Source organism: Muntiacus reevesi, chromosome 20 (genome assembly GCF_963930625.1).
Source record: "Muntiacus reevesi chromosome 20, mMunRee1.1, whole genome shotgun sequence".
Taxonomy (NCBI): Eukaryota; Metazoa; Chordata; class Mammalia; order Artiodactyla; family Cervidae; genus Muntiacus; species Muntiacus reevesi.
Window position 1 is genome coordinate 18,825,882 of NC_089268.1, and position 17,856 is coordinate 18,843,737.

Here is a 17,856-nt window from a genome sequence, read left to right on the forward strand (position 1 = left end):
CTCAGAGGTTTATTTCTATGCACAGTTTTGATAAAATACTTCACTATTGTTCAGGGGGGAAAAAACAAAAAAAGTCTTACAGTTCATGGAGCCAGGGTCAATAGAAGTTGAGAGCTGATACTTTAGCCACTCCCCAGCCATCTGAAAGCTAGTCTTGGGATCCAAACGACATGCTAACCTTATTACCTCTCCTTGTTGGGCCCGAGAGGCTGCCAAGAGAAAGACATGAATCAAGGATCAGCGTAACGTAGATACTTAGGCAATATTTATTCATTTATCCACCCCAAGAGAAAAATATTCAAAAAGATTTTGTTTTGAAGAAAGAATCTAACAGATGTTCACTAAAGCTTTGTTAACAAATCTAGAAATTTTCCAAAACAAATTTTAAGCTGTCACACCAGCTAAATCCTCTAAGTAGCAAACCAAACAGAAACTCCCCTTTCTGTTAGAATTAAAAGATCAAGTTAGTACAGATGTAAAATGGTATGGCTGCTGAAGAAAATGGTCTGGCAATTCCTCAAAACATTAAATATGGAATTACCATATGATCTAGTAATTCCCTTCCTAGGCATATACCCTAGAAAAGTAAAAGTATACATTAATTTAAAAACTTGTACACAAATGTTACAACATGTTTCTTAAAGCCAAGAAGTGAAAACAACTCAAGGATCTATCAACCTATCAATGGATGAATAAAATGTGGTATATTCATACAATGAAATATTATTGGCAATAAAAGAAATGATAAACATTACATGATAAAAGTTTGTCATTACATGATAAATATTAAATGATAAAAGTACTGATAAACATTACAACATAGATTAATTGTTAAAATATTACACTAAGAGAAAGACAGCAGTTATCAAGACAATACACTGTTTGATTCCATTTATATCAGATATTCAGAATAGGTTAAACAAAGAAAAGTAAATCAGTGTTTTTCCAGAGGGATAAGAGGGTTGGGAGATGACTGCTAATGGTTACAGGGTTTCGTGAGATCAAAAAACGTCTTAACATGGACTGTGGTTGTAAAACTCTGAAAATACACCAAAGAATCTCCACTGCATTGTATACTATAAACAAGTGAACTGTATGATAAATAAATTATCTCAGAAAAGTTGTTATTGAAAAAAGGTGGGGGGAGGGGGTGTGGAACCAAGCTATAGAAAACCTAGAAGAGAATTAGGAATCGTGAGCTTTTCTTCTCTTTTTTAGAAAAAAAGACCTACAAAGTAACATGGTATTTAATTCTAATATATTTAAAAAATCAAAGTGCTTTACATATGGTTACCATCTCTCAACATCAATGTCCAAAGGCAGTGTGCATGTGGGTGTTTTAAGAGCGAACACCAAGCTTGGAATGAGTGCAATCCCAGCGCCCTCTGCAATGTGCAAGTGGAAATTAAACAGACTGCTGTCCACACTTGGGGAGGGGGGACTTCCCAGGTGGCGAAGCGCTAAAGAATCCACCTGCCAAGCAGGAGATGTGGGTTCGATCCCTGGGTCGGGAAGATCCCTTGGAGAAGGAAATGGCAACCCACTCCAGTATTCTTGCCTGGGAAATCCCATGGACAGAGAAGCCTGGCGGGCTACAGTCCACGTGGTCGCCAAAGAGTCAGACATACGACCTGGTGACTAGACAACAATGACAACATCCAGGCTTGGGGCTCTAAAATACAGAACCCCAGCTCATGCACCATGACTCAGCGCTAGGTGCCACGCCAAGACTGCTGGGAGAAATTTCAGGCCAGTTCACTCACAGTTGAAGAAAGCATTGAAGTCCTCATCGCTATCAAAATCAAATCGAGAGTATTCACAGCTAGGGCTGTCAGTTTTAGAAGGAAAACCCATCTGGAAAGAGAAAGGTAATTGGGGGACGGAATGAAAATGGACCCACCGAAAGAGTCTTCAATTTCAGGAGCTCAGAGACCTTTCATTTAAGAAGAGCTAAGGGTTTACATGAGGTAAGGGTTTTATGAGAAATAACTGCTTCTGGTCTACACTAAGTCCACAATTTCCTCCCAGTTGGAATAGTCCTGGGAGTTGCAGAAAGAGAACATTTTTATTTGATACTGTCTTCCAAGTTCCTCATGGAAAATTAAATTCTGAAATCACGTTTAAGGTCTTTGAGTATAAAGATGTCGCGAAATAAAGTGCTAATACAGCAAACAAAAAGTAGAACTGAGTCTATTTGTCTTCTTAAATGTTAAACCCTGGGAATAAGCATGGGACTTTGTATGTTTCATTCAAAAAGTACCCAAGACCATGACGGCAGAGATCCAGAACACAGTGTGCTTCCTGAATCCCCCGAGGAAATAAGAGAATCCTTGAATGGGTCCCATTCTCTGAGTTTATAAGTCAAGAATGAGTATTTGTCAGCTGCCAAGAGCCATGAGGAGACCCCTGAGTGCTCATAAGCAACTCCCGACTGAGGTAGTGAGCAACCTGCTTCCACTCTCCCTTTCTTCTCATTCACGTTCCTGACTCTCATTTGACCTTCAGAAAGTCAGATGTTAACTTCCTTTTGGCATCCCCCTGACCTCCACCCTCCATTCTGCTTTTAGCTTCTGAAAAGCAATGATCACATTTTATGGTCATAGTCACTACTCTCATTCTATCACTTTTTCCTAGCACTTGGCTCAACACTTGGCACATAAGTTCTCGCAAGTATGAAAGAGTAGACATAGTAATGAGTAGACATAGTAACGAGTTCTTTCTTTTTAAGGAATAAAAGACTAATACGCCTAAGGAAAGGATCTCAGTGACCAACACAGGGCTGTCAATGGAGCCACCTAAGTCTTAAGATGTGTATTCACCTACATTCCACTTTAGGGTCCCACTGCATACCTTGACCAAGTTAGTCATAGAAGCACGCAGATATTTTGGTATTATTGCTAATAGTAAAGGGTCTCGGGAGAGGATCTCATGTCGAAAGAGGGCTCCCCAAGTCATCTGAGTTGAAGAGCGCAAAAACTAAAGGAAAAAAAGAAAAACACTCGGTTTAAGGGTTTAAGTTTTATATAACCAAGACTATTACTTAGCTCAGCAATTATCCACTATATTTTCCCATGGAAAGAGAGCTCTGTAATACTTTGACTGGAACTGCCCACACCGGAGTACATCAGCAATGACTGGTCACTACGGACCATGCAGCAAAGACAGACAGACGGCGGGTCACGTGCAAGACCCAGAGAATGAGCTGAACTCTACCACCTTCTCTTTTATGCAAGAAAGCATACAGATAACTCAGGATGATACCACAAGGAAAATCTTGGATTGGACAAAATTAATTTATAGTAACACAATTAATTAGACTTTTTAATTGAAAGTATGTTTAGTAGCAAATAACCTGAGAAACACCTCACATCTGATTGAGCATTATCAGAATATTACCTGAGGAGGTAACTGCTGATCTAGACTGCAAAAGCTAACTTGGGAAGAAGATGCGGCAATTCTCTTAATGAAATTCCACTAGAGTAACTCCCCAGGATCTTAAGAGTCACATTTTATATGTGAACTGCTGATTATTTCAGGTCGTAGCACCTGATTTTAATTTACTAACTAAAATTTTGATTAGTTATCACCATAAAGTTTACCTGACTTGGATGAGTTGTGAAAGCAAGAAAAGATTCCAGGTATTTTCCAAAGTTTGCTGGTATTTCTACATCAGAATCCACACCCTGTAGGACAAAAAGGTCACTATATTAATAATGCTGATGAGGAGGTCAGGGTGGAGAGTGGAGTAAGACAACTTATATCCTCAAAACTTTCAGTTTTGAAAGGACTTTATTATACTTCCTTGTGGCTTAAGGAAGACATCATTTCAAGGGCAAAAACCCAGAAAAGCTGCTTTACCTCAATCATCATTAAAATCTATTCTGTGATCAAACAGTAAAACAAAAGAGCATTTATGGACTTCCCGGTGGTTCAGTGGCTAAGAATCCACCCGCCAGTGCAGGGGACACAGGTTCGATCCCTGGCCCAGGAAGACTCTACAGGCCTCAGGGCAACTAAACCTGTGCACCACAACTACGGAGCCCACTCGCCTAGAGCCTGTGCTCTGCAACGAGAAACCACCGCAATCAAGAGCAGCCCTGCTCACCACAACCAGAGCAAACCCTTGCACAGCAATGAAGACCCAGCACAGCCACAAGTAAATGAATAAAAATTTTTCTTAAAAAAAGAATATTCATTTCAGAAATCACCTATTTCTTCAGACCTGGTCTAGTCACATTTCTGTGACTCAACCTATTAAATAATCCCTTGATGGTACACATCTTATGCCAGAAGTTCTATCCCCTCAAGCCATTCAAGCCACCAAAAAAATGCACTGACATCAAGTACAAAAGTCTGTACCAACATTCGATCTTTTAATGTATAAGAGAGTTATTTTCAGGTCAATCAGACTAAAGATTTTTTTAAAAAATAATTCAGTAATATATCCTTTAATTTGGGAAAAGCGTTCTTTATTTGAATCCATGTTTCATGACCTAATAGGACTTTAAAGGGTAAGGTACCAGGCAGACTGAAGTTTTACAAGTACCAAAGTGAAGAGAAGCAACACTGATTTTATGGAATAACAGGTGTGAACATTTACTATAGATATTAATAACTGACATTAAATAAATCTATATCATTCAAATTCAATTAAGATAATTTAATTACAGAATTATAAGAAATAATCTGTAGGGCAATGTTCCCTCAGGCTAAAGTCAAGGGCACGTGTTACCCCTTACACAAACACCACTCGCTAAATCCTCTCCTCAGATGGCCCTGAAACCCTCCAGAAAGTGCTCACCAACAATGCACACAGCTGGTTGCCCAGAGCACGCAACACCTGACACAGTCTCTTCAGGAAGACGTAGTGTTTCTCGACTAAGCCTCCTCCGTCAGCGGTCCTGTGAGATGAGAAAACAGCGCCATTAGCAGCACATCAGGAACACCAAAGAGTCCCCTGGAATGGACTGTATGTGGTCTGTGCTCCAATATTCATATTTCAGGTGATTGTTACTGTTGAAAAGAGAAGAAAAAAAAAAAAATCAACCCCCAAACCGCCAACCAAACACTGAAAGATCGATGAGGAACAGGATTCAGTGCAATCTCATCCTTTAAGAGGCACCCTAATTTGGGGTATTATATGGTACTGGGGTATTTTGGAATAGTAATGTTAACTCTAAGCATGACTCCACAAAATAATACATATACGTATAAGAAACTGCACGAAAAGACAGTATACCTAGGAAGGACTTGGATCCCTAGGGAAGAATGTAGTAACTCCTTAAACCACTGACAAAATCAAAAGGACTATAATCAAGAGAATGAGGGACTTCCCTGGTGCTACAGTAGATGGGAATCCACCTGCCAATGCGGGGGATAAAGGTTCAATCCCTGGTCTGGGAAGATTCTATACGCTACAAAGCAACAAGAGAAACCACTGCAATGAGAAGCCTGTGCATTGCAACGAAGAGTAGCCCCTGCTTGTCACAGCTAGAGAAAGCCCACACACAGCAATGAAGGTCCAAATACAGCCAAGAATAAATAAATAATAAATGATTATTAAAGAGAGAGAATGAAAAGATAAGTGATAGACTGGGAGAAAATATTTACAAAAGACACATTTGATAAATACTATTATACAATATACACAAGAACTCTTAAAACCCATAAGAAAAAAAATCTGATTTAAAAAATGAGTCAACAGACACCTTATCAAATAAGATACCCAGATGAGAAATAAACATATGAAAAGAAGCTCCCCATCAAATTGCTATCAGGGAATTGCAAACTACAAAAACGAGATAGCACTACACACCTATCAGAATGGCCAAAATTTGTAACTCTGAGAACACCAAATGCTGGGGAGGATAAAGAGCAGTAGGAACTCTCATTCGTTGCTGGTGGAAATGCAAAATAGTTCAGCCACTTTAAAAGACAGTTTGACAGTTTCTTATAAAACTAAACATACTCTTACTATATGATTCAATAATCACACTCCTTGGTAACCACCCAAAGGAGCTGAAAACATCTCTATACAAAAATCTACATATAGATATTCACAGAAGCCTTATTCATAATTGCAAAAACTTGGAAGCAACCAAGATGCTCTTTAGTAGGAGAATGGATAAACTTTGGTACATCCACACAATAGAATATTATTCAGTGGTAAAAAGGAATGAGCTGACAAGTCATCAAAGACATGGAGGAACTCTAAATACATAATCCCGAGTGAAAAAAACAACTTGCAAAAGAAAAAAACCACTTGCAAAGGCAACACACAAGACTTTTGACAGTCCCTTGGACTGCAAGGAGATCAAATCAGTCAATTCTAAAGGAAATCAACCCCAAATAATCACTGGACGGCCTCCTGCTGAAGCTGAAACTCCAATACTCTGGCCATCTGATGCAAAAAGCCGACTTATTAGAAAAGACCCTGATGCTGGGAAAGACTGAAGGCAGGAGAAAAAGCGGACAACAGAGGATGAGACGGTAGGATGGCATCACCAACTCGATGGATATGAGTTTGAACAAGATCTGGGAGTTGGTGAAGGACAGGGAAGCCTGGTGTGCTGCAGCCCATGGGGTCGCAAAGAGTCGGACACGACTCAGAGACTGAACAACACAACATCCTAGAAAAGGCAAAGTTATGGAGAAAGTAAAAAGATCAGTGGTTGCCAGGGATTTGGGTGGGAGAGGAAAGAACACAGAGAGCACAGAAGATTTTAAGGGCAGTGAAGAAACTCTGTAGGTTACTATAATGATAATGCTGAAACCCAAAGCCTGTACCCATAAAAGGTAGAACGTAATATGTGTAACATAATGTATAACACACTGTGTGTCACTGTAAGTTCCTCATCCATTGTAACATCTGTCAGATCATAGAAAAAATAAGAGAGTTCCAGAAAAACATCTACTCCTGCTTTATTGACTACGCCAGAGCCTTTGACTCTGTGGATCACAACAAACTGTGGAAAATTCTTCAAGAGATGGGAATACCAGACCACCTTACCTGCCTCCTGAGAAACCTGTATGTAGGTCAAGAAGCAACAGTTAGAACCAGACATGGAACAAACTGGTTCCAAATTGGGAAAAGAGTACGTCAAGGCTGTATACTGTCACCCTGATTATTTAACTTATATGCAGAGTACATCAAGTGAAATGTTGGGCTGGATGAAGTACAAGTTAGGAGTCAAGACTGGGAAAAATATCAATAACCTCAGAAATGCAGATGATACTACCCTTCTGGCAGAAAGCAAAGAGGAACTAAAGAGCCTCTTGAAGAAGGTGAAAGAGGAGAGTGAAAAAGCTGGCTTAAAACTCAACATTCAAAAAACAAAGATCATGGCATCCGGTCCCATCACTTCATGGTAAATAGATGGGGAAACAATGGAAACAGTGACAGACTATTTTCGTGGGCTCCAAAATCACTGCAGATGGTGACTGCAGCCCTGAAACTAAAAGATGCTTGCTCCTCGGAAGAAAAGCTTTGACAAACCTAGACAGCATATTAAAAAGCAGGACATTACTTTGCCGACAAAGGTCCATCTAGACCAAGCTATGGTTTTTCTGCTAGTCATGTATAAGCTGAGCACTGAAGAATTGATGCTTTTGAATTGTGGTGTTGGAGACTCTTGAGAGTACCTTGGACTGCAAGGAGATTCAAGCAGTCAATCCTAAAGGAAATCAGTCCTGAATATTCATTAGAAGGACTGATGTTGAAGCTGAAACTCCAATACTTTGGCCACCTGATGTGAAAAAATGACTCATATGAAAAGACCCTGATGCTGGGAAAGATTGAGGGCAGGAGGAGAAAGGGAAGACAGAGGATGAGATGGTTGGATGGCATCACTGACTCAATGCACATGAGTCTGAGCAAGCTCCAGGAGTTGGTGATGGACAGGTAAGCCTGGTGTGCTGTAGTCCATGGGGTTGCAAAGAGTTGGGCACGACTGAAAGACTGAACTGAACTGAAGTTCATCAACTCTAACAAACGTATCACTGCTATGGGGGGAGGTCTATAACGGAGAGGCTGTGCATGTGCGGGGGCAGGGAGTACATGGGAAATCTCTGTACCTTCCCATGAATTTTTCTGTGAACCTTAAACTGCTCAAAAAACATAAAATCCTTTTTTAAAAGACTATATTAAAAACATTAACCTGGTGTCACATTTATCCAAGTCATTTAGTTCAGACGAATAAGCACTTAGGTGCTATTTTAGAGTACAAATATCTTTTTAAATTAAAAAGACAATTTTTATTTAGTGGCAAAAGATGTAGTACAATTCACACTAATAAGAATTAATCAGGACGGGTGTGGACAGCAGCCACGGAGGCAGTACACTGTAACCCAAAAAGCATGGGCCTCGGGGTAAGACAGACCTAGGAGCTAGTGAAGCTGAAAGGCAGTGTGGCACCACGGTTTCTGGTGCTGGCTCTGAAGTCTGACCACCTGGTCTGAGTTACAGCTTTACCAACCAGTACCAGTGGCACTAATGGAGATGGGATACCTCAGTGGGAATGTCATAATCTTTAGGGAAGTAAGAAATGGGACTTGGAAACAGTAACTAAAGTGGCCACCCAAAAGACACATTATTCATTTAATTAACAAGCCTCCTTAAAAACAGAGCTGTAGTATCCATGGGAAAGAAAGCCATCATAAAATCTGTGTTAGAACGGACAGTGAGAGAGTTCAAGTAATATATATGTCTCTCACATCTTTTCATTTGTCCTTGGCACCAAAAATGAAGAGTATGGAAGAAAAGTGGGTGTTGTGACAGTTTCAATTACTTATAACATACAGTTCTACCTGACTCCTGGGTAAGAAACACATATCAGGAAATGCTTTAATGTTTTCCAGAGCAATTAGAAGAAACTAAGCACAAGCCACTATTTCAGGACCTAGAATGTGTTTACAGGTTGGAGGAATGTGAGTGGGTGCTAAATCAACAGCCACAGCTTATTTCCAGCAGAAGGTCTTCAAAAGGTGAAACAGTCCCTTTAAGAGTGTCTGATTTTTCTTCTAAAAACAGAGGGAATTCCTGGTGGTCCTGTGATTAAGACTCTGCCTTCCAATGCAGGGGACACCGGTTCCATTCCTGGTTGGGGAACTAAGATCTCACATGCAACTAAGCCTGTGTACCTCGACTAGAGAGCCCACATACATTGCAGCCAGAGAAGCCTATACGCTGCAATGAAGACCAGCATAGCCAACACAGACACAGACTCACACCCACAGCAAAATAAACCGTAAGAACTGCACACTGTCCTTAGAATAAAGCTCAAACTTAAAACAAAAACAAAAAAAAAAACAGTTGACTGACTGCCAACAGTCAGATAGGAACTTTGGATATATCCAAGTAAGATACAAAAATGACAAAGAAATTAGAAATCACATAGAAAAGTAGACACTCACTGTGCAGCGGAGAGTATATAATGCATGGCAACATCTCCAAATAAGACCATCAAGGGCTTCCGGTCTTCCAACTTGCCCTAGACCCAATTTTAGGGAAACACAGGTAATACAAACTATGTTACTAAAGAATTCTAAGTACTAACAACTTCTACGCCTATATAATCAAATATACTGACTTCCTAATTTTCACATAGCCCTGGGGCTAACTGAACACTGGAAAGAGGTCAACTCTTTAAATTGAAATCTGGATAAGACATATTTTAAAATGTGTTGACACTCAATTAAATAAATAAATAAAAATTAAATATGCTGGGTAATAATGATGATACGAAAGCAAATTACATCTAACATTCTTCATGGAGAAAAGTCATGATCTCATTTGTTAGCCAAATCAGCTATAAAGTCAGTTCGGTCACCTTCTACGATTCTTTGACACAATACTATGTGAGTTTTAACATGACACATATAGTTTTTTAAATGTGAAGCACCAAAACCCACAAATGTTTCAAGACCCACGTAGCCCCACACATCTCTGTATATCCTGCCAGTGGATTCCTAGCATACCAGCAAACTGTTGTCCAAAAGGTTGGAGATGGGTAGGTTGGTGTCAAGTAAAACAAACAAAACAAAACACCCAAACCCTTAAATGTCGTTCACCACAACGTGGAATGGAACACACATATGCATCCCTCAGAGGCTGAGGATCAAAGTCAGCCTGAAGTGGTAACTTACTTTCCTGCTGACCGCGATGAGAAGACACTCCGCTGCTCCCAGCTGAAGTTCCTGTTCGTTCAGGAGCAGGCAGAGCACCTCCAGGAGCTTGCAGTTCTCAGCAGTAATGTGACTCATGGGCACCCAGTCAATGTAGCCTGCCAGAGTGTTCAGTGCCGCGACTCCGACTCGACAGTTCGCTTGGGCCTGCATGAAAAGAAGTACCTTTTAACCGCTAAGTCCTCACTAACAGGTAAGAAAGGCTGTGGTTATACCCGACCTCCTTCTGTTTTCTAATTTTAAAAAGAAAACAATGGAAAGAAAAGTGCTCATGCAACAGTTATTGATAGGCAACTCGAAAGGTTTTTTCTGATACACAATCATTTCTCAAACAACGGCACCTCAGTGTCCGTCAATAAGACCACATTGGCATGTGTGGTCATCTTATGCCCTTCCGAGAAATCTCAGATAATATTATTTTAACTCCCTTTCACCATAGCTCAGTGATCAAATAAACCAAGGCTGAGGGAATTCTCTGGCGATCCAGTGGTTAAGACTCTGTGAGTTCAATGCTGAGGGTGTTGGCTTGCTCCCTGGTAGGGGAACTGAAGCTCCCACAGCTCCACAGCACGGCCCAAAACAGAACAAAACAAAACAAAGCTGAGGTCACCTTCCACCAGGTGTATGTATCCCCGTACCCAAAAGTCTCAAAAAAAGCCCGCTTCCAGCTCTGCAGAGAGCTCTTACCTTTGACTCCTGAGAATTATCTGTCTTCTGAAAAAAAAGAAGTATAAGGATCTAATGTTTTTAATGAACAAAAGGCTGTGTAATAACTTTCTACCCCCATAATCTAGGCCCTCAAACAATGATTTTCAAATAGACTCAACTTTTAATTTTGGAACAGAAAGACAACTTTACTAAGAACACATAACTGATATTCTCGAGAGGAGGACAGGTTGTTTTAGTTTTAGTAATATGACAGAAGGTTAATATTTAAAGAGCTTACATAAATTTATTAGAACATTAAAATCCAAAAAGACAGTTTCAAAGTGCAGTTTACAAAGAAATACAACTAACAAATGAACAGTGGAAGTAGGCTCAGCACTGCTATTGATGAAAAGAAACAGTTAAAAATTTAAGTATTAGCAATTTTTCTATATTAAAATAAAGACAAATTATAACTGGCGAAGGTATACTGAAGTGATGTAATGTTAGTGGAAAAAAGCAAGAAGCAAAATTAAAATGAGTACAATTTATGACCATGTATATATGGACATAACTGTAGGAAAACCACATACACAAAGAATATTAAATGCTAAATAGACCAAAATATTGTCTGTTCAGTAAATTAAACAATTTATAATTTTTTAAGCAGGAGTAGCAACTCCTGAAGTACTTGAAAACTTACCACCATTAGCATCATAGAAGATTTGTTTTATAATTCTTTTTTTCAACTTTCAAAAGGTATTTTTTCTAACAAAGGAGAGGTATTAAGCCTTCGCCAGTGGTGATCAAGGAGGGGTGTTAATGGGAGAGAGACAAGTAGAACCCTTTCACAAGTATCTACTGATGCTGCCCGAGAAGGAAAAGGAATCCAGGCAACAACAGCCCAGTCCAGCCTTGACCCTCTACCCCAACAAGCCTGCATTACCATTTGGATCCTATTCTTCTGCCCCTGGGACCAGTGCAGGAGCCAGGGGACAGACAGGGAGAGTAAGCCTACACATCCCATCCTCGTTTACCATTCAGTCTACTACCCAGGGAAGGGGAAAGGATGGAAGCGGAGAAGGAACTACGAGCAAACTAAGAAGTTGCAGGTACAAGAAATGTCCCTTGGTATGCCCTGGTCCTGGGAGCCTGGTTTAACAGATGGAGAAAACAGAAACTGACGCTAAAGAAAAACATCAGTGGATGTTTTTCTAACTTGTGTCACCCTGCTCTAGCATATTGGCTAGATGTCTAGGGCATCGAAGCATTCATAATTTGTTCATTTCTCTTAGGGATTAAATCTCCTAGGGGAAAATAAAAAGAATACCTCTTTCACTCTCAATACACACAGGTTTTGTCAATTAAAATACTTTGATATTTTCTTTTGAAAAATCCTGGGGAGGTATTTTGGGGGAAAGAGTCCATTCTAGTAAAAAGGATGGGGCTTGAATTTCCCACAATCATTAATCAGGGGATTTCCAATAATTACTCTCTGAAACTTGGTTTCTTCATCCATAATATGGAAACAATAGTTTTTGACTCAGGGTTGAGGATTAAATAACGTGTAAGGCATGAAAAAGTATATAGCATAATATTAGGTACTCATTGTGTCTCCCTACCCTGACAGCTAACAATACCTTGTCTTATCATTTGTGTTGGTATTCTAGAGCTCCCAAAATAAACGTAAGGAAGCTGCTGAGGGCAGAAAAAATAATGAATCTTAATGAACATGATTTGTGTGAAATAAACATGTATGAGGATTCTAGATTAGGGTTCTGAAACCTCATTCCTATTGACATTTTGGGTCAGATAATTCTTTATTGAGGAAAACTGTTCTGGGCACTACAGGATGTTCAGCAGCACGCCTGGCCTCTATCCACTAGATGTCAGGAGCAACCCCTAGGTGTGACAACCTGGATGGCAAAACTGCCCTCTGCCTGAGAACCACTGTACTAAATTTTTAAAAATTCAGCTTCATTTTTACACTATCTCAGGAATTTTCTTACTAAAAAGGGAATTATTTTTTCTTGTATGTTCGGAACTCATTGAATTGAACCTCCTAGAAACTTAATTCCAGTTTTTCCTGTCATCTTTCTGTTTTGCTTATAAAATAGCCTTTTCTTTTACTGACCTGAACACCCTAGTTCCTTGCTGCAGGATTAACTTCAAAACACACACAAACCCACTCATATCAGAAAACAGAACTTGACGAAAGGTGGGGGGGTTATAATCAGTATCCCTTACCACTTGCTGGTACTTGTTTACATTTTCTTGAAGTGTGTTAAGGAGAAAACTGAAGATTCTTTCCATGTTCTGGGTTAAAGTTTGTTGGATATCCCTTCGTCTTTGAGGGGGTAGTGTCTGAAAGGTCACTACATCCTCTGCCAGCCGCAAAAGAATGAACATCACTAATTCAGTCTGTGTTTCCTATACCAATAGAAAGAAGGTAGTTAAATACGTTTGTTTTTTTTTCATTGGGCTATGAATAGCTGAAAACATGTTTTGCATTATAAATATGACCAAAGGCTCTTTTCTGCTGACAGGGCAGACAAACAAAGCAGAAAAACTTGGAAGAGCAAACAAAAACAAAACCCTGAATTGATACAGCCGTACTGCATACCCCTTGTTTGGAAAGAGTGTCCAATTCTACTAGCATGTCAGGCCAGTGCTGTGGCCACTCCCGCTTGATCATTTCTACTACAATTCGAGACAGAACATCTTTAATATGGTTCTCCTCTTCCAAAATGTTCAGTGTTCCCTGCAAAAGAATAAGTGACATCAAGAGCTTTGCAAGACTGAATTCAAGGGAACAAACTGGGCTGTAAGAGTGTAGAAAACTTAGGAGCAGGCCTACTTTCAAACTAAACAAACAAACCCGTTCTCCATGTCTGAGTCACCTGTCCTGCATTCTCACTAATCATTCTTCCTTCTTAAAGCTTAACAGAGGGTTGCATCAGCTAATAAAATGGCTTTCACACAGAGCAAGGAAGACATCACTGTTCTTCTTTACAAACTGAAGAGACTTTCATATGATTGTTTCACTTTGTATGAGGGCCAGAGTAGAAGAGTATAGAAATAAGGAATACACTGAAAGGCTGACAAAGTGAGAGATTCAGGAGCAACTGAATATTTTCCTAATAGTTCTAGCTTTAGAAGACACAGGAAGACCATTATTGGGACTCTTCTCAAGTCTGGTATCAAGTGTAATGGATTAAGATTTCTATCACATCTCCCCAGAACTAACAAAATATAAATCCTAGCTAGCTAAGTTAATAATTTTGAAGGGAATTTTTTTTTTCCTATCAAAGACATTAGACTTTGGGGATGAAAAGGGGCATGAATTCCCCTTTTCATGTCCTTTGTAAAAAAGAACATAAAGGCTGTGGATTCTAAATGTGCTTATAAAGCTATAGTCTATCTCCCAAAACAAACTCATTTAGCCTATTTTTTTTATTGCTAGTAACATAAAATAATTCAGTTTAAAATAAAAGGAAACAAACAGCAAAGTGTAATCTAATTTAGAACTGATTAATCTAAGACTCTTATTCATCTGTTAAAAATGTTTACTATCTCTACCCTGTCTTCATAATTTTAAAAATAAAAGTCAACACATACAGGATTAATTAACCCAAGTAAATGGGATGAACTGTGATTTCTAGTGATGGTGGTTCTTTTTAACTTGAAGGTAACATTTAATGTTATATAAAGTTGTTTGACCTATGTAGAACCCGTGAATTTTTACACAAATGCTACACTGGAAAAGTCACACTTTGTCTAAACTACCTCGTAGACGCAAGTCTTCCAATCAACCATTCCTTACATTTGCGATCAGCTCCATGACACTGTTCTTCAGATAGACCTTCTCCAATCGAGACATGTTGTTCCAACGAAACCTGGCCACCAAGATGCATAAAGTCAACAGAACGACATTATAAGCCTTCTCTTCAGAAGAGATTAAGCTTTGATTCCTATGTTAAAATTATGCTGGTGATTTTATTCAGAAATTATACTCTCGACTTTGTATCTTTCAAAAAACGGACAGAAACAGTCCACATTTAATTAAAATGCTAAAAGCAAAAAAAGAGTTTAATATAGACAGAGACCCGTTAATTAGAATCCAGGTAGGATTTGTGCACAGATGAGCTTTCCCCCTTGATTTTATTGACAGACCATAAGCAAATACATAGCCAGGACAACTACAGCAACATAGCTGGTTTTCAGAAACTAGAACCTGATAATGCTAACTCCCCTTCTATACTTGCTTTGTTTAGTCACTAAGTTGTGTCTGACTCTTTGCAACTCCATGGGCTGCAACACACCAGGTTTCCCTGTCCTTCATCCCCCGGAGTTTGCTCAAATTCACGTCCATTGTGTCAGTGATGTTATCTAACCATCTTAGGCTTAAAAAGTAATAACAGCACAATTCCAGAAAAACTGTGATTAAATTTTAAAAGCTGGTGGATTCTTCAGATAAGCAATAGGAGTAGGAGACTGAAGTTAGAACGGGTTTTTAGTTATTCTAGTATAATCCTGCCTAGAATCCTGCCATGCACACTCAAAACTTAAGGAGAAAGAAAAGAAATTAAAGGCAGTGTCTTTCTAGTGTCTAATCAGATATTTACTGACCTGTACACTGCATTATTCTAAAAAGACTGAGGTCGGTGGGCATATATTAGGAGCTCAATAAATACTAGCTACGTGACTGGGAGCTAATATTTGCAGAGTGCTTATTAGTATGTACCACATACTTTACACAGATGAAGAAACTAGGGAAAGGTTAAGTTCTGAATGAGAGCTCCCATGAGGCTGTGATGACCTCTAGGAAGCATTCCTTTCTCCCTGGGGATTGCTCTTTTCTACTCACCTGAAGACTATCTCTAAGAGTTATATAAGAAATAAAGACTTGCTCGCTCACATACTTGACAACGTGTTCCAGGATCTGAAGGCCAAAATGTCTGACGATGGCAGTCTGTGTTTTCTCAGCCAACCGCAAACCGCAGGGGACACAGACAGGGCACTTTTCTTTAAACTCCTCACAAAACTGGGGGAAAAAAAAAAAAGTTAGTGTTTCCCTCAGGAGCCAAGAGAAAGTGGGACTAGAAAAAAACCCCCACAAAACTCCAACCTGAGCTACTAAGTGGCAAAATTTAGATAAATATTATATAAAGGATTATTTTCACTTTGATAGTTCCAGATTTCCCAGGCAATGTTCAATTAGTGTTGGAAAAAATAAAAAATAATGTGACCTAAATGAGTAAAACACTGTTAAGAGATAAACCGCTGAAGCACATAGGGGTGAAATGACAATTACTAGGATTAAAAACCTTTGGTTGGGGGAGGAATAAAGCAAATGTGGAAAAGTCTTTACAACTACTGAGTTTAGGTGATAGGTATACACAAGATCATTACAGTATTCTGCTTATGCTATTCCATGGTAAAACAACAGACAAAACCCAAATATTTCTGATTCCAAATTCTATGGGATACATCTACACATTGTAAAACTTCCTCCAAGTGATGCTCGCTCTACTTCATGAAGTTACATCTCTTAAAACACACACAGTACTGTTCCAGTGGTCATTTCTCATTGCCCATGTACATTGTTTGATGGGAGAATAAACTCAAATCATATTAGCATCCCCATTTGTCTTGTATTCAGTTCAGTTCAGTTGCTCAGTCCTGTCCAAAGACACTGTGATCCCATGAACCGCAGCAGGCCAGGCCTCCCTGCCCATCACCAACTCCCGGAGTCCTCCCAAACCTATGTCCATTGAGTTGGAGATGCCATCCAACCATCTTTTCCTCTGTCGTGCCCTTCTCCTCCTGCCCTCAATCCTTCCCAGCATCAGGGTCTTTTCCAATGAGTCAGCTCTTCTCATCAGGTGGCCAAAGTACTGGAGTTTCAGCTTCGACATCAGTCCTACCAATGTTTTGTATTAGCTTTCCCAAAATACACAAGAATCAGTCTCAGTAGTAGAGAAACTGGCAGTCAAGAAAACTACTTTCAGGAAACCAAAAAGCCCTTGCTAAAATGCAAAATAAGTGGTAGAAGTTCAACTTTGCGCAAAATAGTCTAAGAATATCACACAGGAAAAAACATGGGGGTGGGGGGGATGAGAATTAAGCCAGAAAATATCCAAGACACAGAAGTGGGTTAGGGAGAAGTGTAGGGATATAAATAAAAGGGCACTAGAGAGGCTGGAGCTCGGTTAGGGCGAGTCAGGAGTGTGTGCCAGCAGGGAAACGTTTAGTGTAGGGAGACTATAAAGAATGTGGCCGATGTTGGGGACGGGTTGGACACGTGCTCCACGGGAAGGAGATGGGATGCAGGAATGTGGCGGTCAGGAGAATAAAGTGGGTTCAGCCAGCTGTGGAGGGGATCCTGGTGCGGAGAAGAGTAAACAGAAGCGGGGAGGGGGGGAGGAGAGGGCAGTGGGGAGTGTCGGTGAGAAGAGACGGCAACAGTGAGGTAGGGACCGGAGCGTCCCGGGAAAAGGGTAGGCGCGGCGAGCAAAGAAGGCGGGGAGTGGGAAGAGGCGCGGAGAGCTGCAAGGGGGAGGGCCCCCCGGGGTTGGGACCGAGGTCCAGGGGCCGCGTGGGCGGGAGACGGCCAGCGTCGTGGGCTGCGCCGGAACGGCTGAGGCTGGGGGAGGGTCTCGGGGCAGGCCCGGGTCTCCAGAACTCAGATACCTTGAGGGCTTCTAGCCGGTAACGCTGGGTGGAGCTGGGGTCCATCATGATCGTCACCGCTTTCACCAGCTGCTCGCACAGCGCGTTCACTCGATCCATCGCCATGAGTAGTGCCACGCACCACGAGCCCGCAGCACCGCAGTCCTGGGAGCACGAGGCACGGACGGCTCCGTTGGCGGGACCACACGCTGGTACCGGGCCGCGGCGGGCCGAGGCGGGGCGGTGAGGAGCAGGAGGAGGAGCGTGAGCCGCCGAAGATCCAGCCGGGAAAGAGCCGGCGCTGCGCACGCGCCCGACGCACCAGTGCGCATGCGCCCGCGGAAGTGGCGGCTCCCC

The 17,856-nt window shown here is 40.8% G+C and overlaps 1 protein-coding gene across 2 annotated transcripts in view; it reads right to left on the reverse strand.

Moving 5' to 3' along the window:
- XPO5 (exportin 5) overlaps window positions 1-17,770 on the reverse strand; it is a 43,328-nt gene extending 25,558 nt beyond the window's left edge. Inside the window, exons 1-13 of one of the 2 annotated variants that reach the window (XM_065911910.1) lie at window positions 17,521-17,770; window positions 15,750-15,871; window positions 14,651-14,723; window positions 13,451-13,588; window positions 13,075-13,257; window positions 10,870-10,893; window positions 10,144-10,329; window positions 9,412-9,488; window positions 4,802-4,901; window positions 3,600-3,683; window positions 2,851-2,976; window positions 1,764-1,854; window positions 81-209 (exon numbers count right to left, since the gene is read on the reverse strand). In XM_065911910.1, the coding sequence (XP_065767982.1) occupies window positions 81-209; window positions 1,764-1,854; window positions 2,851-2,976; window positions 3,600-3,683; window positions 4,802-4,901; window positions 9,412-9,488; window positions 10,144-10,329; window positions 10,870-10,893; window positions 13,075-13,257; window positions 13,451-13,588; window positions 14,651-14,723; window positions 15,750-15,871; window positions 17,521-17,625 (1,438 nt within the window). In that variant the 5' untranslated portion in view covers window positions 17,626-17,770. Of the gene's footprint in view, window positions 1-80; window positions 210-1,763; window positions 1,855-2,850; window positions 2,977-3,599; window positions 3,684-4,801; window positions 4,902-9,411; window positions 9,489-10,143; window positions 10,330-10,869; window positions 10,897-13,074; window positions 13,258-13,450; window positions 13,589-14,650; window positions 14,724-15,749; window positions 15,872-17,520 lie in introns of both variants that reach the window. The other variant, XM_065911909.1, reaches the window with a different exon arrangement.
- Between the last annotated feature and the right edge of the window lie 86 nt (window positions 17,771-17,856).